The sequence below is a fragment of the Larimichthys crocea genome, chromosome X, assembly GCF_000972845.2.
Source record: "Larimichthys crocea isolate SSNF chromosome X, L_crocea_2.0, whole genome shotgun sequence".
Classification (NCBI taxonomy): domain Eukaryota; kingdom Metazoa; phylum Chordata; class Actinopteri; family Sciaenidae; genus Larimichthys; species Larimichthys crocea.
This window is the reverse complement of record NC_040020.1, coordinates 7,644,906-7,666,361: the sequence shown is the minus strand read 5'-3', so window position 1 is coordinate 7,666,361 and position 21,456 is coordinate 7,644,906. Positions and strand designations below refer to the sequence as shown.

Here is a 21,456-nt window from a genome sequence, read left to right as displayed (position 1 = left end):
GCAGACTGTCTAAAACCTGGACGTAGTCTCTGTGACGTCCCTGCAGGTTTCTGAAGAGCTGTTGTGAAGCTCCGCCTCTTGGCTAATCCAAAAATGGTCAAAGACGTGGATCATCAGCTGACTTGAGGCGTCCACGCTCTTAACCCTGCATAACTTTAAGCCTTAATATAATGTGAACAGGTGAGTTGTATATAAATTCACCCTCAGTACAGTTGTCATGAACGGGGAAATTAGCTACAGAGACCAAAACTGTTTTTTGTACCAGGCTGTAAACATGTTTATTTCTGCTGTGAAGTTGGACATTTGGACATGGGGACTTATGGAGACTGACTCACTTCTGGAGCCAGCCTCAGGTGGACGTTAGAGGAACTGCAGGTTGATAATTGGTTATTTTATCTCAGCTGATATTAATTTTCTTAAATGTTGAAACTTTCTGAGTCTCTGATTGGTTTGTCTCTCATTTTGTCGTGGTGGCGTCGAAGCGTCGGCTTCACTAACGGCGTTCAGATCTCTGCAGTGCGTCACTGTGACGGCTGTTCAAGTTTTACCTGTTTCCCAGCTGAGGTTAGTTTCTGGGTTTCTGGGTGGTGGCTTCAGTGAGATGTGTAATATTTTCAGGCCCTGGGGGTGAAAGCACTTTGATGAAGTGTGAGTGAGCCTTTGCACATTTTTCTCTGCTTCCATAGTATCAGTGGAAAACAATGATTATCCTCTGCAGGCCCAATCAGAACCATATGCCTATCACAGCGTGCAATCTGCACTGTGCAGCTTTGGTGGCTGCTGAACGCATGTAAACTGCATTAAGTCATCGAGAGAGACGCTGATGTGCTGTGAGGGCATTCGCTCCGGGACCGAGCGGCAGATCAAGGACTTTGGAAATTAGTGGTGAGGTATGCAGACTTCTTACCCGTCCAAGTGTATCCCCTCGTGTCGGCCGGACGCTCCTCCTCCTCCTCGTCCTCCTCCTCGTCCTCCTCGTCTCTCAGGTTTGGACTCCTCCTCAGAGTTTCAACTTTAAAGTTCGACGTATTCGCAGTTCAACAACGTCCCGCGTCTCCACATCGAATAAACTCGTCACCACGATGATCCAAAATAAAAAATCCGTCTTCAGAGTTTTTCCACATTCATTAACCGTCGTTAATGTTGATGCATTAGATGAGATCAGTGTGAATTAAAGCTGCAGAGATGCAGAGCAGGTCACAAAGTTTTTTGGATGTATTAATAAATCTTTGTGTCTTTGTGTGTTAATATAATAAAGAGTGTGATCTCTTTAACTTTATTATTATTAATTAAATAATCCTCATTCTTACGTTGAATCTTTTCCACATCGAGCTGATCACACGACGTTCATCTCCAGATATTCTGTTATTATAAGTTATATTTATATATATTTCATTTCAGATATTTTCTCCAGCTTATCCCCGACATGTCTGACTGTGATTCATCTTAATTATACAAGATTCTTCTTGTCAGCGTATAATGTTTAATTAGCAAAGTCTTTAGAGTTCATTAGTCCGTCTCTGAATCGTTCAGTCATCGTTTAGTTTCTGTGACTCGTTAAAGCGGCACGTCTCGTGTCTTAACGGAGTGTTGCTCTTTGAGCTTCACTCTCGCTTCATTGTTTCTTCGTCTTCTCGTGGATTTCGTTGCTTTGTCTTCCTCCGTCTCATGTCCTGTTTTCTCCTCCTCCTTCAGGGATGCTGGTGGTCATCGTCCTCCTCCTCATAGCCATCGTGGTGATCGCCGTGTGGCCCGTGTAGAGGACGAGGACGAGGACGAGCTGAGCTGGACACGCTGACTTCAAACATCTCGTCCGTCTTCAGATTCTCTTCTCACACCGACACAAACGTCCTTTAGCTGCTCAGTTAAGAAGTTTTGAACTCTGCAGAAGACTTTTTAAAAACTGAACATGTTACCTGTCACCTGTCTGTCTGTCTGTCTGTCTGTCTGTCTGTCTGCATCACCTGTCTGTCTGTCTGTCTGTCTGCATCACCTGTCTGTGACTCAGCGAGCTCACTTGTTTTTTCGTGCATTACTGGAGCTGTTGTAATGTTTTGTCATCGTTTGTTTTGGGTTTTTCTAACATTCATGGAACGTGGCTGCTCTCCTTCCTGTAAATCACGTCAGCTTGTAATTTCTAATAAAACGTTTCTGGTTCAAAGTCTCCGCTCGGCTTCACTCTGCTCTGTGAACAGTCTGTCACACATTTACTGGATGATTTTTAAACTGAAATACTTCTCGACTGTTTCCAATGTTTTTGTCGTGTGCACACTTCTCGTGTGATGCTCTGCGTTGCCAGATTTTAAAACGCGTTAAAGTCAAGTTAAAGTTTTTAGAATCAGACTTTTATACGGAGGCCGTCATCTTGTCTCATAGTTTGAGAAGTTAACACACTGTACCTTCAACATAAACGTGAGTTCGACCTAAAGAGTCGTGGCGACTTTTCCTCGTGTGGGTTCATTGATTATTTCCCTGGTAAATTTTCCAAAGACTCGACCTACAACATAAGTTATGAAGTCGCTGAGTTCAAGTTTCCAACCCACATCACGGTATTTTCCATCGTTGTGTGCGATGTCACTTCTAAAGAGGTTTTTATTATTTTTATTATTCTGGATGTAACTGATCAGAAAGAAACGTCGCTCAGCGTCTTCAATCTGGAAACCTGTGAGAGCTTCGAGTCACAATTTACATATAAAAGCAACAAATGAACAGAGACAGACGGTTTCAATGTAACAAGAGTTTATTTCAACTGAAAATCTGAATTTAGTTCTACCAGGTTGGTGTATTCAGTAGTTATTATTTCCTTCTTTAATGGCAACAATCTAGACAACCACAAACAAGTAAAAAAAAAAAAAAAGTTGAAAAAGACAATAAAATCCACAAAGTCTTGTGTCATTAAATATATTCATATATAATAACCATAATATATTAGTACGCATCGTAAAACAACATCGCAAAAAGTCTTGGCAACGGTGACAACTAAACAACATTTACAATTCATAGTATGAACACAAAGCAACGCTTTGACAGGTGTGTGTGTGTGTGTGTGTGTGTGTGTATCGAGACAAATTTACAGCATGAGGCCACAGAGACGAGAGAGGTGTGATGACATCGTGCCAAACAGAGAAACACGTGAATGTTTGTGGAGAAGCCACACGCGTGTGCTGACGTCACGCGATCGCTTCACTGATTGTTCAGGAAGAAGAAGATCGACCGCTGATTCTGATCTCTCGTGGTCGAGTTTGTCGTCGTCGCGGAGGCTTTCCCGCGGACGGAGTTCTGAGATCGCGGGATGTGTCCTGAAAGCTCCGCTCACGGTAACTTTAAAAGGTGCTGGACCATCACGCGTTTCTCGAAAGGAACTCCAGTTTACGACACACCGCGTCCACCGCGGCCTTTCACCGTCAAATCCAAACCGAACCGCGACCATGAACAAAACAACCGCGGTTTGAATCGAGCGTCGAGGAGCTCTGAAGTGAAGAGAGTTAACACGACAGGTCAAAGGTCACGCGTTGTGTTCGCGCCGACTGTGACGGGAGGTGAACACGTGACGGGTCAAGATTTTATTTCTGCACCTCGTTGGATTTAGTTGTTGGATCATCCAGTTTTTCTAGAATCTCGAGATTATTCATGAACATTTTTAAGGATTTAAATCAGAAATCGTCAGATATGAATTTCATCATCGTCTCTGAAGTGCAGCTGAAATTAATTAAAACAAACAACAACCCACATTAATGATCATTTCTATTATTTCTGGCCTCTTGTCCTTTTTTTTTTTGTAAATCGATTGTTAAACTCCTGTTTTGAAATATATAAAAATAAAACTTAATAATAAATCACAGTTACTCTAAGTACTGAAAGTGAAATCAGTGATTTTAAAACGCAGTTTGTCCAAAAAAACAAAAAACAAACAAAAAAAAGCATCATTTTTAATATTAGTACCTCGAGCAGCACCAAAAAAAGCATCATTTTTAATATTAGTACCTCGAGCAGCACCTGTTAGTGAATCAAATGAGAAGCGTTCACGTGCAGGTTTGAACAAATACTGAACCGGCGACTCTGAAGAGGGGATGTGAACATGTGACGATCAGTCAACACTTCGTTTTCATGCTCGGTTCTGTCGATTAAAAAACAGATAGACCTGATTTCTTACATCAGGCGGATGAACGGCAGCTCGGTGACGGCGTGATGTACGATGCGTTTTCGTGGCTTGCGAACAAAACGAAAGTTTTTATGGCACAACTCTGAACGGAGGAAACGTGACCGCCTCGGTCAGATCGACGAATACGACGAGGAAACCATGCAGAGGTAAATGAAGTGGCTTTTTTTTTTTTTTTTTTGTAAATTTTTGCACCAGCAGAAACCGTCCATAAAATTCAAACATAATTAAAATATAATGATTTCATACTGAGAGAAAGTAAACAAACACAAATAACTTTATATGCTGGTAATAGGTGCAAATTCGGCAAATCCACAAGAGGGACGGAATCTCGAAACAAACCATGAAACCAAATCTGCAGGGTGAGCTCCTTCAACAAAAGTTCACTAGAAAACATCCTAAATAATTCTCTTCATGCGTCTACAGAAAAAAGCAGCGACATAAACAGTCTGTTGTCTGTCCGTGGTCCTCTGTCGGCCTCCCGTTCACCTCGATTATTATTTTTTGAATGACCCGCTCAGCTTTCCTCTCCGGCGTCCTCTCCGTCTCTTCCCGCCTATGGCTTCTTACACTTGCCTTTCTTCTCGCGCTGCTGGAACTTCCTCAGCCTGCGCGCCCACGTGTCCCTCCACTGGATAACCAGGCTGCCTTTGTCCGCCACCACTCCGCCGCCCTGCCCGGGGGAGTCCTCGTCGTTCCCCAGCAGCAGGTACTTCTTCCCGGGTTTAATCTTGGGGCACTTGCAGGCCACGTCTTTGGCGCGGACCCACAGGAACTGGTCCCCGCGGCGGATTCGGCTCTCGCCCTGCTTGTAGACGGAGATGATGTTGACGGTGAACTTCCACCACTCGCCAGCTTTGTCCGCCTTCAGGATGTGAACCTGGACGGCTGCAGAGAAGTCAGAACAGATGATAGGTTATCACTTCAGTTCACAATCCAGCATGTCAAAGGTTACTGCAGTGAGACAAACTCTGAACAAACTATGAACCCACCGGGCACGGCTCGGGGACGTCACTATGAACTGACCAGGAGACTTTAACTTTCTCAGATTTGGTTGTTTTTCTTGGAGGGATCGCCTGATTCTGGCCTCGGTATAACCCTCTAATATTTAGATTTCTTCAGCTGCACTGCCTCAATGCAAGAGTCTTCATTCTTTATACTGCACTTTGTCCACCTAACTAAGATCTCTTGTGATCAGCAGATATCAGTGGATGTCCAGTGTTTGGAGACTCCTAACAATGTTCATCAGGACACTGATACAACTTGATATTCTTCTGAGAACCACAGTTATTACAGTGTTTGTATTATGAAACATGAAATATAGATTAAAAAGAAGAAGAAGATATACTTTATTAATCCCTCAATGGGGAAATTCTTTTTTCACTCTATTTTTATTTTTGACATTTACCCAGACACACACATGCAGTACAAGGTACAAGGGCTCATAGACATGCAAATGTGGAGAGAGATGGTGGAGTGAAGGGCAGCCCCCCCTGAGAAACACCCAGCGAGCGGTTGTGGGGGATCGGTGCCTTGCTCAAGGGCACCTCAGCAGTGCCCAGGAGGTGAACTGGCACCTCTCCAGCTACCAGTCCACCTTCCATATTTTTGGTCCATGTGGGACCAAAAATATGGGAAGCTGGGTATCGGTAAACTCCACTCATGGTATGAATACTGGTGTAAGAGGCCAGTCTGTGGTCCGTCTGTGGTCCGTGCATTACGTCCATGACTCCTGACAGAGCGCTGTGATTTGTAATGTGATTAGGAGGCATGCTATGGCTGTTAGAGACGCTAGCTGGGAAGACACTCAGTGAAATCACGATGAATCAACCGGGACGCTCCTCGGAGTGAGAGAGCGAGGACGGGCTGCTGTTCATGCATTATATTGTCCAGATCTCCATTAACTTCCATTATACTGCTCGAGTAGAGTAAACCGCCGTCACGGGGTCGCTGCTTTCACCTTCAGCGTGGAGCTGATGGAGCTGAACATCACACCGGCATTAAGAGCACATCCTGTATGCAGGGTGGCTTCTTCCCTGAGTCCGAGTCACCAACATGGTTCTGGATTAAAGCCCACCAGTCTCCAGCCCAGGTTTTGGTGTTTTTGTGGTGAAGCTTCCTGAAGAACATCGTCACCGTTGCCGAGTGTCTGCTCGTGTATTCCCGTCAGTCATCAGTCACTTTGTGTCGTTTCTTTATTGTCCTACTTGTGTTTGCTTCACCCACGATGGTCCGGACGGCGACCTCGGCACCACCTTGCACCTTCCAGCTGCCACCAGGTGCCGTTCACTCTCTGTTTGAGTTTAGTCAACGATTCGTGATGCCCCGGGACACCAGCAGACATTTATTACCCCTCCCTGCAGCCCCGCGCTGCCTCCCTGAAGCTTGTATGGTCGCCCTGTGTACGCAGCGTGGAGCCCGGCTCCCCCGCTGATCTTTTCAAAGCGGACCAAAGCGGATCCTGTAGATTTACATCGTGTTTGACGAGGACAAAGCGGATTTACAGAGTTTATGATGGGCAGTGAAGTAAACTGCTGACAGCTGTAGCTGCTGTTAGCTCAGTTCGTCAGCTTGGCGGTGAGCTCAGAGTGACGGGTACCCGTCGCTCTGAGCTCACCGCCAAGCTGACGGACGTGAGTGTTGTAACCAACAGGCGTTATGGACGACCAGGAAGAAGAAGAGAGAGGTAACCAGGCTCAGCAGCAGGGTGGGCCCGGGGAAGAAGGTGTCGCTAAGCTCGACCCCGTCACTCCCAGATCCCTGCAGAACAAAGCCCGGGGCCCGTCCGTCAACTGCTGAGGTATGTGCAGGATGCCGCCGCTCTGCTTGACCGGTTCAGCATCTGACTTCAATCAGGGGCGGAGCAGAGGGGAGAGGTCATACTTCATACCACACCTTGAATGGCGTGGCGGGCCGGCGCTCACAGGAATGCAGCTGGGGGGAATGTGGCCCCTTAATGAGAGCTCACGCCTGTCCGTCACAGCGTCCGGATCCGACTCTTCACCCTCCAACATGTTGATCCTTTGTGTGTCGAGGTGACCTCAGTGAAACGCCTCCACTGTAAACCGACAGCTCACACGCGCGCGTGGACCGGACGGACCGACCGGACCAGAGGAACGTGTAAACAGTCAGAACATGAACTAAAGATGATTTTAACTCACCGATAATCTTTCTGCAGTACTTCTTCATGTTGAGCTTCACTGCCTTGGACGCCTTACAGTACGAGTCACAGTCTGCAGGAAGAAGAATTATTTTAATAATGACTTTCATGAAACTCAAATCTGCAAAGTTCATTTATTTAAATCTGTGAAATTTCCCCCAGAAATTTGTCAAATAAATAAAAAATAATAATAAACTAAAAACAAATAAATTAAAACAAAAATGAAAATTACAAAACAGTGAAAATTAAATTCAAATGAATGAAAGACTTTGTTTTGAACACAGTGAAACATCAAACATAAAATTAGACATAAATAAAAATAACCATAAACGTGTGCTCAGATTTTTACGAATAGAAAACAAAAAATAAAAACTAAATAAAAAAACTAAAATTATTTTTTTTATTGAAAAAGGGAGAAATAAAAACCTACATACAGATAAATGTAATAAAGCTTATTTGTTTCATGACTGTGAGTCACATATAATATTATCTAATAGATATATAATAATATAGTAAATATGCTTTAATATTCTAGTTTATATATTATATATGATCTAATTAAATATGGATTATAGCTATAATAAATATATTTAGCTCTCTCTCGCTACGTCTCCTTCCCTATAATTTTCTCTCCTATCTCGCGCTTCTATCTATCACTAGTCGCGCTATTCGATTTATCTATATCACAATTCTGCTATATAGGTATATAAATAGTTTATATAAAATAGATTAATATAATATATTAACCTAAGATTTATAACTAGTAAAACGTATTTGATAAAAACAAACTGAGTGCTTTAAAAAATAAACTATTTTTCTTTTTACAGATTAAAGTGTGTGAAATATTTCTGGAACAGAAACATTTTATTCTAATTAATTAAATTATAAATTCGCTCCTCAGCTCCAGCAGACCGGACCTTAGTGTGTTAACATCTGTCCGGTCTGACTGCTGCAGGTGTTCTGGTCGGGATGGAGGTACCAGCAGCACCGCCTGTCAGACGGTGGGAATCAGTCGGGCCCTCCACCTCTCCATCTTACCTCAGCCCCCGACCTCCCCAAAAAAAAGCCTGGGATCACTTGAAGGCCTCGACCGAGGAGGAGGAGGAGGAGGAGGAGGAGGAGCACGTCAAGACGGCATTTATGGTGCTGAGAGGGTGGAGGTGGAGGTGGGGGTGTGAAAGGGGTCAAGGCCACACAAAGGGAGGTCAGGAAGGGAAACTTAGCCATCCATGAAGGGTTTAAGGCAGAGGAGGAGCAGGAGGAGGAGGACGAGGAGCAGGAGGACGAGGAGGAGGAGGAGGAACAGGAGGAGGAGGAACAGGAGGAGGAGGAGCAGGAGGAGGAGGAGGAGGAGGAACAGGAGGAGGAACAGGAGGACGAGGAGGAGGAACAGGAGGAGGAGGAGCAGGAGGACGAGGAGGAACAGGAGGACGTGGAGGAGGAGGAGGAGGAACAGGAGGAGGCTGTGAACAAATAAGTCACACACTCACACTCTGAGGAAGATGAGTAACTTAAAGGTTATTTCAGCTGGATGTGGAACCTCGACAGAACATTTATAGAACGTTTTCTGTGAACCAAATACAAGTTTGTATCGTCCTAAAATCACAAACAAACACACACACACACACACACACACACACACACACATACAAACACACACACTGGTGAACAGCTGCTGATGTTTAGGATCAGGCTACATGTGCTGAGTCTAAATCCGTCAGATCGGTTTATATTTTTATAATTATATTTTTATACATTTATACATTTATACTTTCATATTTATATATTATATTTGTTTCTTAATACATGGTTACTTGTCTAATAAATGTATATATAATAAAATATAATGTTATTATTAAAGTGTTTGTGATTCTGATTGTTACGGACACGTAATGAATCAGGTGTCATGTTTCTTAAAGGGACAGCGCAGACTGATGATATGTTTGTTTTGAAACGTTCTGTCAACGCTGCAGAAACACTTGGTAACTGTGTGTGTGTGTGTGCGTGTGTGTGTGTGTGTGTGTGTATGTATGTGTGTGTATGTGTGTGTGTGTGTGTGTTCTCCACCTGTTCTTAATTATTAGAGGTAAACTGTTATTTCTGTCGGCCGATGACCACACACTCACTGATCCACGAGCAGACGCCATCAGTTCTATGATAGATTACCAGGAGGTGAAGGAGGTGAGCAGTGTATACCTCCACCTCCTTCACCTCCTCCACCTCCTCCTGCAGTGATTGCCCCATGCTACGCTGTCACGCTGCCAGACTCTTACAGTGCCGGCCTGCATGATGTGACGCTCTCCCCACGGGCACAAATTGGATCCAGAGGACTTGATTGGGTTTGCACACTTACAGGACTGCGAGCAAAAAGAAAAGGAGCGCAGGGAGCAGGAGATGGACAGAGCGTGGAGGAGGAGAGTGATGGGGTGATGGAGGAAAGGAGTGGAGCTTTCAGGCGGCCTGAATATGAACAAACTTCATTGTTGTGGGCAGATCTTTGCTCTCCTTTATTCTCCGTTTGAATGAGGTTGCCCGGGGAACACCGCGACAAGAAAAAATGCAGGGAAGGAGGCGGGAGGATGGATAGTGGTGGAGAGCGAAGGGGTGGAGAGGACAGGAGTGAAGTTTATCAGGGGTGGGGGTGGGGAGAAGAAGAAGGGGAGGTGGAGGAGGTGGAGGAGGATCTGAAGTGAAACCTTCAGACCGGCAGAAGCTGGAGCTGCTGCTGGGTTAAATAGAGTAACAGAAACAGGCAAAGTAAATGAAACAGAGGAGTCTATATGAGCTGCACCTGATTACCATGTAAATGATGGAGGGGGGAGCCGAGGAAAGGAGGCTTTGTTTTCTCATAACCCCCCTTGATGCCATCATGATACTTCCCTTTGATAGCCTTTCGTTCCCCATTAGTGTACCCCTGAGACGCAGCCCCGGGCCCCGCTGAGAGACCCCGAGATTCCCATTTAGGGCCAGGCAGTCCCCTACCGCGAGGACAAATGTTCCCTTTGTGCCGCGTTACAAGCAGGGGAAGTGGGAGCAGTCCTGCAGCGCTGAGCTGAAATGTGCTTTGGGTGTTCTGAGTAGATGTAGTTACTACAGCGCTTTGTCTCCTGCGTAACCGAGCCGGACCTTTGCCCCTCTATCAAAGTGCTGTACGAGCCTTTAAGCTAATCGTTTTCATAGGGGGGGCGTCTTAAGACAGTACCGGTCTATGTGTCGGAGCCAAAGCCTTACTGTGCCCGTACAGGGGGCTCATGACGGCCTGCGTGAGGCTCCAGGTAAACAAAGTGTAAAAACCATGGTAGACCCTCAACAACACGACCAGAACAAAGCTCTCCATCCTCAGGCCCGTCTACGTTCCAACACTCATGAACCAGAAGAGATCGCGGACACGAGTGTCCGAAGTCGCCTTCTTCCACCGGGTGTCCAGGTCCTCAAAGGAGCAGAGCTGCTGATCCTTCATGTCGAAAAGAGCCAGCTGAGGCGGTCCAACATCTGATCAGGATCCACCTTCCTTTGGAGACCCAGAACCCGCTGGAGGAACTACAGAACGTAGCCCATCTCGGCTGAGAACGCCACAGGCAGGAGCTGGATGTGTTCGCTGCTGCTACCACGACAACACGCTGAGTTCTAACTAACACGACCGGATCAGGAAAAAATCGGACTTCTTTAAAATCAAACATCTCTCGATCGATATCGTACGTGCTGATACTGTTATGAAGTAAACTTCTTGTCTCAGCACTCATGGAACGGGTCTTGACCAGTCAGGTGACTCGGTCTTGTTCTATATAAACTGGATCTAGATCCAGAACACCTTCTGAACGTGGAGAGGAGGTGTACATGACGGCCCAGGAGGAGGCCGTTCTCCCTCAACAGGCCGACTGAGAAACAAATTGAGGCAAATAAAGCATGTAATTAGATTACGGAGCCCAGTGTGCTGCCCGGCTCGGTGCCGCCCAGCCCTGTGCTGCCCGGCACAGTTTGGAGTTTGGATGGAGTCCAGAGGAGCTCCCTCCTCCTCCTCCTCCTCCTCCTCCTCCTCCTCCTCCTTCACTTCTCTGCTCATTGTGTTTCAAAGCTGCTTTTTGTTCTGAAGGGGCTCTTCAGATTCCTTGACCTGGTTTGAGGTTTTACTTCTCGGTTCTGGCGTGCGCTCGCTTCAGATGAGCTGGACCGTCCGTCGTGTTTTTACTGTAACTGATGAGATTCAGACGAGTCCGCGAGGACGCGGGCTGGGAGGAATCACCCTGAGCTCGTTAGAGATGATTTGTGAATCACGTGTTTGATATCGATAATGAGCGTGATACAGAGCTGCTCTCGTTTTGGCAAAAACACGTCGATGTGATCGTTAAGCGAGGCGGCGATGTGAACAGGGCGTGTGAAGCAAGACTCGTGTCCAGGAAAATCCAAGGAGGGGTCCGCCACAGAGCCTGATGGCTTCCAGCCTCACACACACATGTGGGGCTGAACCTCGTTACGATCCTCATCATCATTAGTTACTTTCACATCCTGTTGTATCCTGACAGGCCCGGCCGGCCATCGCAGGTCACCGGCGGTTAATCTCCTCCACATTTTGGTTGCCGTGCAGACGTCTCTGTCACGACCCCGTGGGAGTGGCGACTCACACCATCCGTGACCCAGCAGCACAATGTGTGTTTTGTCTGGTCCACACCATCAGAGGTATTCTCCATGCATTCCAGCCCTCCGTGTGGTCGAGAGGGGGAGAGCGCTGCTGCTGCTCCGGGGGAGACAAATTAATATCCAGCCCGTTCTCCCTCCCCCAAACCAGGCACCTGCCCCACAGCTGTCAGCCCGACCCCCCCAGCTACGACACACTCGTGCTTCTAAAATAACTGTTGAATCTTCTGCAGCGTCCTCGACTGTCTTTATAATCAGTGTGTTTACGTGTACGTGAACTGATGCTGAAACAAAGTCAACGTAACGACGTCCCCACAGACTGTCTAAAACCTGGACGTAGTCTCTGTGACGTCCCCCACATGGAGATACTCGGGATCCTGATGTGGCTGATGCAGGACGTCCATTGACGAGCATCACATGACCGAGCGGTAACTGAGTGATTGGATTATCGGCTGCTCGTGTCCGTCAGGTTGTTTACAGTCTGAGACATTATTGGATCTGAACCAGGATACAGACTTGACATGACAACAGTGGAAGAAGAGTCAGGTCTGATTTTTTTCCACTCAGAAAAATCATAAATATCCTGATCAGCATTGTTCAGGTTGATAAAGTGATACAGTCCGTCCCTCACAGATCCAGTAATCCCTCAATGAGGTGAGGAAAATTTCCGACACCCCAGAGGTGGACAGATTCCTGACAAGGGGGCCCAGAGAAACTCCAGATCTTCCAGCTCGGCACCACCCACAGTGTCATGTGAAGACGAAGCGTGAAACAGAGGGAGACGAAGGAAGTGGAGGAGAGCGAAGAGAGGCTGAGAGAAAAAAGAAAGGAGGTGGAGGAAAGGGTGGGGGTCCGCAGAGTATCTGACCACACTTGTCAGTCGAACGCTTGGGGACCTCGGAGGCCCGACAGCAGCTGCACGTTCACGGAGAGCTCCGGAAAAAACTTCAGACTAAAGATGATGTTTAAAAAACACAACGGTGGAACTCATTCCAGCACCGTTTGGACGAGTTCACCCAACAGAACCAGCTTCTGCTTCAGGACTGGAAACAACAAGCAGAAACTCAAGCTCACGGTCCAGAACAAGTCCAGAATCTCTAAGATAAACTAGGACAAGATAAGCTGGACTTTATTGATCCACGCTGGGATCAGCAGCTCACACATAAAACAAATAACCTTTCTGTGTAGCATTCAGATCAGATGTTTATCTAAACACATAAAATGACTAATTAAAGGTTATAGCCTCAGGCCAATCAGAAGTGAGCGCTCCAGAACTAACCCTGATGTCATATCCTGTCTCTAAAGACAGGACAGTACAGACCAGCCAGGTCCAGATCCAGGACCAGGTCCGGGACCGGGACCAGGGGAGTTCCCGGAGATGAAAAATCATGAAATCAAGCAAAGCGTGGGGCGTCGGCGCCGTGCTGTGCCGCTGTTAGACTGATTAATGGTGAAAGTGAGAGAGATTAAAGGAGGCCCGGCCCAGCAGAGTCTCAGCTGATGGATCCAATATTAATGAAGCGCTAATAAGGAGGAGAAGACATGAGGGATCCAATTCATCCTGTTCTGTTCCTGCATGTTTCACTTCCTCTAGAAAATCTGAAGAAATGTTTGCGTCTCACCTGACGGCTCCTCCGTGCTGCTCGATGGAGTCGTCGGAGGCACGACTGGAATCTCTGCTCGGAAAGAAAGACGACAGACGAGATCAGACCGAGTCATCACAGCTACAGCAACATGTCAGAGGTCAACAGACGAGCTTTAGTGAGGACGGGCGTGGTCAGATCATCCACAATACTTCATTTCATCTCAGATTAAATAGCTATAAAGTAACGTGTTCTGGCTGTCTGACCTCAGAATAAAAACATAAATGTCTCTATATCGAGTCTTCAGCAGTCCTCGTCCTCCAATCCGTCTCAGATGTTGGATCTTTGTCCACCAGCATGGAGACGCCCCGAGACTTCCTGTCTGTCTGCACTCTTTCTAAACTGAATCATTATTTATGTCTCTATGATCGTCCAAAGACTTGATTCTTTCAGCGCACCTTCAGACTCGTGGGCAGGACATGAAGAAAGCAGAGACACATGCAAAGAAAGAGGTGCACAGTGACGAAGGTGAAGAAAGAGTCAAGTCTTCAGAAGCTTTGACTGAACGTTCCCAGGAATCAACCATTTAATTTATTCCTTCACGGGACTTCAGCCGAGCATATTCCTCAGTATTTAATCCCTGGTTCTTATTTCAAATATCAAGAGCACCAATTAAAATCTGTTTTTTCTCTCAGAGACAAAAGAGCCGATAAATGTTGGTCTCCATCGCTCTGACTGTAACTCGAGGGCACGTCTCGGCTCATGAACCGTCACCGGATGCTGAGAACAAGATTGATTCTGTAACTCAACCCGGAGCTTTCTTTTTTATCGGAGACACTTTGGGGGATTGAAGAGTTCTCCGGGTCTTTAGTCGGATTTATGGAGGCGCTGCGGCGCCGTAACCTTGAGCTTCACTAACGCTGTGTTTATTTAACAAGAGTCGGACACTAAGCGCTCGTCTGAAGAAAGAGGATGAGAGGACTTAGAGCGGTGTAGGAGTGTGTGTTGTGTTCAGGTGTGTGATTGCTCCCACAGTGAGGCGAAGGCTGTTCCACGTACTTATGCAGGGGGCAATGGGCGAGCGGCTCTGCTGGTAGCCTTTAGCGCAGCGGTTGCATGTGATACCAGTCACGCCGTCTTTACAGGGACATTGTCCTGTGGTTTGGTTACAGGTTTTGCCAGCAGCACCCACCGGATGGCAATCACATGCTGTGAGGAAACAGAGGAAGAAAGAGTGAGTGACACATGACACAACATACGACGTCTATGGAGAGTGCAGCAGCAGAGAGAGAGACAGGTGGAGGCGTGCAGAGAGACAGACGAGTGAACAAAGACCAACACCACCTTCACATCTGTCCTCGAACCAAAGCAGCTCACTACCAACTAGGCTAACAGAATCGGGCTCAGCAGCCGGACCGGACCAGGTTTGACCAACAGGGAATAACGTTACAGTACAGAGATGTTAGGCTGCTGTGTTCACTGTTAGACTGGACACTGCTGGTTCAGAGGTTCTGTCGCTGTGTTCACTGTTAGACTGGACACTGCCGGTTCAGAGGTTCTGTCGCTGTGTTCACTGTTAGACTGGACACGGCATGTGTGTGCCTGTGAGTGTGTGTCTGCATGTGTGTGACTGTATGTGTGTGTCTGCATGTGTGTCTGTGTGTGTGTCTGTATGTGTGTGTGTGTGTCTGCATGTGTGTGTGTGTCTGTGTGTCTGTGTGTGTGTGTCTGCATGTGTGTGTGTGTGTGTGTCAGTATGTGTGTGTGTGTGTGTGTGTGTGTGTGTGTGAGGTAAAGAGAGAACGGCCTGCTCATGTTTACCAAATGATAAAATAATGGAGGATAATCCTAATTGCCTGGTTCTGATTTGTGCCGAGCTTTGAACGCCGGCCCAAAAATGTCTGTCACACTTCCTCCAGAACTTGGGGGGTCTATGGAACACACATGCTTCAGGAATGTAATCATTTTCCGATTGCTCTCTCCCCGACGCGAGCCCTTAATTTATTTCACAGCCAAACCTCTGTCGGCCTGAGATTGGCGTTGAATAATCGTTGTCTGAGTTGTTTCTTTTCATCTATTTTTGGAGAGGTGGTTGGATTAATCGTCCTTCCTTCCACACAGTCCGTTCGGTCTAATCCGGACCAGAACAGGTCCTGATAATCCATCATCCATTCTCTTTAAAAATTGCTGTTTGTCACCAAACTCGTGGCCCCGCAGAGTTTTTATATTCAGTGTGTTTGTGATGCAGCCTGGGCTCGCTCTGCGTCGTGTCACTTGTCGTTCTGAAATCCTTCAAAGGGGCGAAGCTGAGTGATGTGTGCTGAGGTTTGTGGGGTACTTAGTGGTTTGGCCTGTTTTGTTTTTAACCGCACAGACTGGTTCAGAGCCACAGCACAAAATTACAGCTTCAAACCAGCCTGCTGGTCTCGGCACATTGCATCGGAATCCTTGTTCAAAATGCACCGACGTCAAAACAGATTTTAATTAACGGTGACGCTTGTGCACGCGGCCAGAAGCCACAGATTTATACTGTACATTCATTTAACGGATTAAATAATCAGAACACGCGATCGTCGGTTATAAAGTTCGTGTTCATTCACCTTCAGGGCGGATTAGGACGAGAAATGACAGTAAGTATAAATAACTTTATTCTGGTGATGAAAAACGTTGTCGTTCTGTCGGGTTTGATCCCCGAGCTAACCAATCCTGCGTCAGACTGATTTAGGACCGCCCCCTTAATTAGCATACAGACACATTAATAAATAAAAATCACCAAACTTTATATTTCAATCATTTATTCATGTTTGTGTCTTTTTGTCCTTTTAGTCGGTTCTGTTGTTGATCCACGTCGCGGCGCTTGTCCTCATTGTTTGAACCTTCATTTAAAGTTTGTGTTTGAGTGGACCACCTCACACACACACACACACACACACACACACACACACACACTGGTTTCCTGTGATTCAGCTCCTGTTGCTGCTCTTATCTCGTCTTATCAGCCTCCTTAAGTCTGTGTATCTCGTCGTATCTTTATCAGACCAATCTGTCACAGTGGAGTTGTTTCCAGCTCAGTGGAAGTACCAGCACACACACACACACACACACACACTCACATACACACACACACACACACTCAGGAAGCCCAGTAAATGGCGTGGAGGCCGGTTCAGCACGTCTTCTTCTGGCCTGTGAATCTAAGCGCATGTTAGAGGAGCTGCTCGGTAAATCAAGGTGAGCAGCACATGTTGCACAGGTGGAGGGGGTGGAGGGGGTGGAGGTGACTCACCCACTGTCGAGTTTCTCTGCGTGACAAATCACCAACTCCCCCCTCGGCCCCTCACCCCTCGCTGGATGACCCGAGCGCTGACGCTCACTTCCTGTGGAGGTGTGAGTGTGTGTGTGTGTGTGTGTGGGTGTGTGTGTGTGTGTGTGTGATATGTCTTCAGGAGATACGAGGAGGCCGAGGTGGAGGTGGGTGGAGGTGGGTGGAGCTCCTGACAGAAGCAGCTCTTGGTGTAAAAGCTGAAAAATGTTTTTCTGTCTTTTTTTATTTTTTTCAGACGTCGTTGCAGAATTTCAATCATTGTACCAGAAAGGCTGGGGGTTTGAAGGCTAGCTCACTCTCAACCCCCCGCCTCGCCGCCTCCGCCTCCACACTCCCTCCCCTCCCTCGCCTCCCTCTTATTGGTTTCTGTGCCAATAGGAATAATTTGTTGGGCCTGGGCTGAAGCCAAGCTCCCCGAGTCTGTGTCCTATTATAATTAGGTTTGTGTGGTAAACAGAATGACTGTTCATCTCAGAGGGCGTGTCGCACTGTTGTTGTGTTGTTTAGTGTTTTCATTGATCAGAACCGAACCGGCCCGTTTGTGAACGCCGCACACGTGTGTGGATCTAAACTGTACCAATCCAACGCTACATGTGGAGTCATGAAAAACAATATTGTTCAAAATCCATAAAACATTTTATACGCGTCAATAAAAAACGACACACATGGAGCGGGCGGGTTCTGTCAGCGTGTTCCTCTGATCCAAACAGACGGCGCTCAATCAAAGCGGCGTAACCGCGTGATGCTCGATGTGCAGATCCAAATGTGAACTGAACAAAACGCCGACCTGCTGAGCTCAGGCGGTCTGAGGACCAATCAGGAGCCTCCACGTCACCGGTAAACGGGTCAGCTGACCTCTGTTCAGGCCCTGCAGCACCTGAGCAGGTGACTTCTTTGAGTTTGTTCGTTTTTGGGTTGTTAAACGTTAAACGATCATTTCAGGCAGATCCACGAGTGCTGACACTTCACAACGTTACATCAACGTTCATCAGGAGTCACCACAGACTGAGCTTCTCTACAAACTTTATGTTTTCAGAGCCGATGGATCGGAGCTCGTTCAGTGTCGGTCCTTTGCTGAATTAAACACTGTTAATTAAACACTGTTAATTAAACACTGTTAATTAAACACTGTTAATTAAACAAACTGATATTTGAACTGACACGTGCCAAATAAACGATTCAATAAACAAACAGTCAAATTAAAGTTTTCTGATTAAAGCTTCAGGACTTCAGCTTCTCTGCGTGTTTCCTCCAGAGCTTTTCAAACTGTTAAACGAGAGCGGCCTCTGTGTTTACACTCATTTACACTAACGAGGGGTGAAGTTACTGGACGAGCTGCTCGGGTTAAGGATTGTGTTACGCATGTAAAACAGAACCTGGTTCTCCTCGAGCTGCTCGCACAGCTCTGTCTCTGTCTCTCTCTCTCTGAGTTCAGTAAATAATCAAAGCTCTTAATTGCCGTCACTTCGCTCAGAGTTCTGCAGTTTGACTTTGATTGAATTATCCTGAGTTCTGATGAGTTCTGATGAGTTCTGATGAGTTCTGATGCCGTGACGCTGAGAGACTTTGACGTTTGAGTTCATTAACGGACAGAGACGTGAAACAATGACACCGTCTTTCCAAATATAGTTTCAAAAATGTTTTAATTGGCAAAAGAAGCAGCTCATGCTTCGTCTCATCTGTCAGCTCGGGGTAATTAGCCCGGATCCGTTTCTTGTGAGTGTGTTTTGGTGTAACTGGACTCCTCGCTCCGGGTCGGACAGTGTTTGCTCATAATCACGCCGGGCTGGGAGAGGCGGGCGGCGGGTAAACTCTGGCAAATTTCACGGATTGAATCACGAAAGCTGATGATGAAATGTGTTTATGTTCTCGTGGACGTGAAGATGATTTAGTAGTTCTGCTACGAGCCTGAGGGACTCTCATCATCTCAGAACAAGAAGAACTCTTCTGGATCCGTTTCACGATAAGAGAAGATCGATTTCACTCATCCAACGCCAGGAAATTCACTTTTTCCCGTGGCCCACGAGGCGGATAAGAAAAATCAGCACGTCTCCGTGTGACACTGCGGCCGCGCGTTGTTCTGGTCCACGTCATCCATCAGGGTTATCCATCAGGAGCGCTTCAGAAATTTCAGTTTTTCCCTCCATGCTCAGATTTGGTCGTTACATGCTACGTGTTTTATTTTGAAAAGCGACTGGATTCTCTTCCTGTCAGCTCGAGCGGCTTTGTTCTCGCCAAAGGAAGGACGCACTTCTGAATGCAACGCGGGACAAAGGATCTCCAGAGAACTTCTCAAGAACCAGGTTGAACCGGAGCGTGGGACCGGGTCGCTGTCAGCTGACTAACTTTAAGACAAAACAAACTGGATGATGGAGTTTGGAGTGTGTTGTAAATGTGAAACCTAAAACACACACAGGAGGAGAACATGGACGTCACATCCTGTCAGGATCCAGATCAGCAGCACAGGACCGGACCGGCTCAGGCACCAGGTCCAGTCCAGGTGCTGCTGACTCTCACTTCATGACTCAATCGTCCAAAGTTCCCGAACATCAGATCAGTCACCGCCGTCGCCTGACAGCAGATTTCCACGTTAGTCTGATTGATCGTCACGTGAGCTGAGCTTCAGTTTGGTTCTACGACAAACCCGGATGATGAATTTTCTTCTGTTGCTCACAGCAATAAAACAGTAATGACAGGCAGCAGCCGGTGGTCATGGGAAATATGCTGAATCTGTCTGCTGGTTAAAAATGCAAAGCTTTCAGTCGTGTGAAATGTGTCGGGCATCGCGTACTGACTCACATGTGGCTGAATTATTTATCAGCTCGGATAAAAACACAGATTTGTTTCCGTCACAGTGAGTCATGAGGCGAGTGTGTAAAACAACGATGAGAAGACGAGGTCAGAGCTCCACGATGAGCAGGATGGGGTTACGGACACGCCGTCCCGCCGTGATGAATGTGTGTTTGCATTCCTGCACGGCAGCAGAGCGCGGAGTGTTACTGTGTCATGGAGGCTTGTTATGAATTCATGTTCACGCAAAGAACAGAAGCTGCGTGTCGGGAATCAAACGAGAGCGAGGGCAACACGTGACCATGGTTTGTGTGATTGGTGTTTGTGTCGCGGCGGCGTGGACACGCCTCCCGTCAAACTGACTGATGGCTCCGTTTATTTATGGACTTCCTGCTGAATGATGTCAGCAGGCGGCGTTTGCTCCTGTCATCTTTCCCTGCAGCTATAGAAGAGGTGAGAAAACATTCCCTCTCTCTTTTCAGTCGCCTCCGCCTCCTCCGCCCGCCTTGCTTTGACCCTGATGAGCTGATGGAGGCGAGCACACCTGCACGGGGGCGTGTTCCTCTTCTTCTCGCCCTCCCCGTCTTTTCTCTCCGTCCAGCATCGATGATGTCGTCTCATTCGTCTTGTGACCTGCAGCGGGATCACTTCACACCTCGGCTCTGTTTGTTTTGCTTGTCCTGTCATCCACCCTCCACCCTCCACCCTCCGATCCCCTCGAACGAAGCCAAATAACTCAACTGTGGATGAGGGGAACACCCAGCCCGACCCGCCCATACCACCGCGACCTCCACAGTCCCAGCAGACCCCCAGCTCATCTGCTGACAGAGATGAGGGCGAGACGGGCTCAGGAATGAAGACTGCTGGCTCCACTTCCTGTAATCCATCTCCACCTGTTTCCTGTCAGACCTGAGCAGAACGTTAGACTGTACCTTTGCAGGCCTTCCTGTGCGAGATGGGCTTGGACAGGTCTCTGTAGTAGCCCTCCTTGCAGTAGTGGCAGTGGCGTCCGGCCGTGTTGTGGCGACAGTTGAGGCAGACTCCGCCGCTCTTCCTCCCTGACAGCTTGTACAGCTCCATGTTGAAGCGACACCTCCGGGCGTGAAGGTTGCAGTTACAGGCTGCAAGGAAACAGGGACGGAGCTTAGAGCAGAGTCACGGACAGCAGAGGTCAACACAGTCACAGTTTAAAGAGCCGGGATCAAGATTAAAGTCAAATAAAGTTTAACACACAGATCTGAACACGGATCGCTGCCCGCTGGGCCGGAGGTCGGTGTTCACGTTTCTCTGAATCTTTAAGTTAAACGTCACATTTTGGATTTCAGAACTCCCTACCAGCGTTATTTTAATGTTAGACCAGCGTTATTTTAATGTTAGACCAGCGTTATTTTAATGTTAGACCAGCGTTATTTCAGTGTTACATGAGCGTTATTTCAATGTTACATGAGCGTTATTTTAATGTTACATGAGCGTTATTTCAGTGTTAGACGAGCGTAGGAATGGCCGCAGTTAAAACATTGACACTAATGAGCGTCGTTTATTTACATGACTGAAATCTGAAGTGAGGTAACGAGGTCAAACACCTCCTCTCCTCCTCCTCTCGTCTCCTCTCCTCCCCTCTCTCTCCTCTCCTCTCGTCTCCTCTCCTCCCCTCTCTCTCCTCTCCTCCTCTCCTCTCCCCTCGAAAAGAATCTTTAAAAAGATAAAGTCCACTGTGAGTGCATTGGAAAACAAAGCTAACAAATGTTTTTCTGAACTTGGATTTGGTTTCTATTTTTGGTTGTTCACCCCACGGCAAATAACT

At 47.1% G+C, this 21,456-nt stretch overlaps 1 protein-coding gene and 1 long non-coding RNA gene across 2 annotated transcripts in view; one reads left to right on the top strand and one right to left on the bottom strand.

Annotated features, from left to right (window-relative positions):
* Positions 1-3,915, top strand: part of LOC113746565 (uncharacterized) — a 7,413-nt gene extending 3,498 nt beyond the window's left edge. Inside the window, exon 2 of the long non-coding RNA XR_003462956.1 lies at positions 3,031-3,915. This is a non-coding gene — a long non-coding RNA (uncharacterized LOC113746565). The remainder of the gene's footprint in view (positions 1-3,030) is intronic.
* A 407-nt stretch (positions 3,916-4,322) lies between these two features.
* Positions 4,323-21,456, bottom strand: part of ntn1a (netrin 1a) — a 40,164-nt gene continuing 23,030 nt past the window's right edge. Inside the window, exons 3-7 of the mRNA XM_027282715.1 lie at positions 20,585-20,773; positions 14,597-14,746; positions 13,577-13,630; positions 7,321-7,392; positions 4,323-5,047 (exon numbers count right to left, since the gene is read on the bottom strand). Of these exons, the coding sequence (XP_027138516.1) occupies positions 4,716-5,047; positions 7,321-7,392; positions 13,577-13,630; positions 14,597-14,746; positions 20,585-20,773 (797 nt within the window). The 3' untranslated portion in view covers positions 4,323-4,715. The remainder of the gene's footprint in view (positions 5,048-7,320; positions 7,393-13,576; positions 13,631-14,596; positions 14,747-20,584; positions 20,774-21,456) is intronic.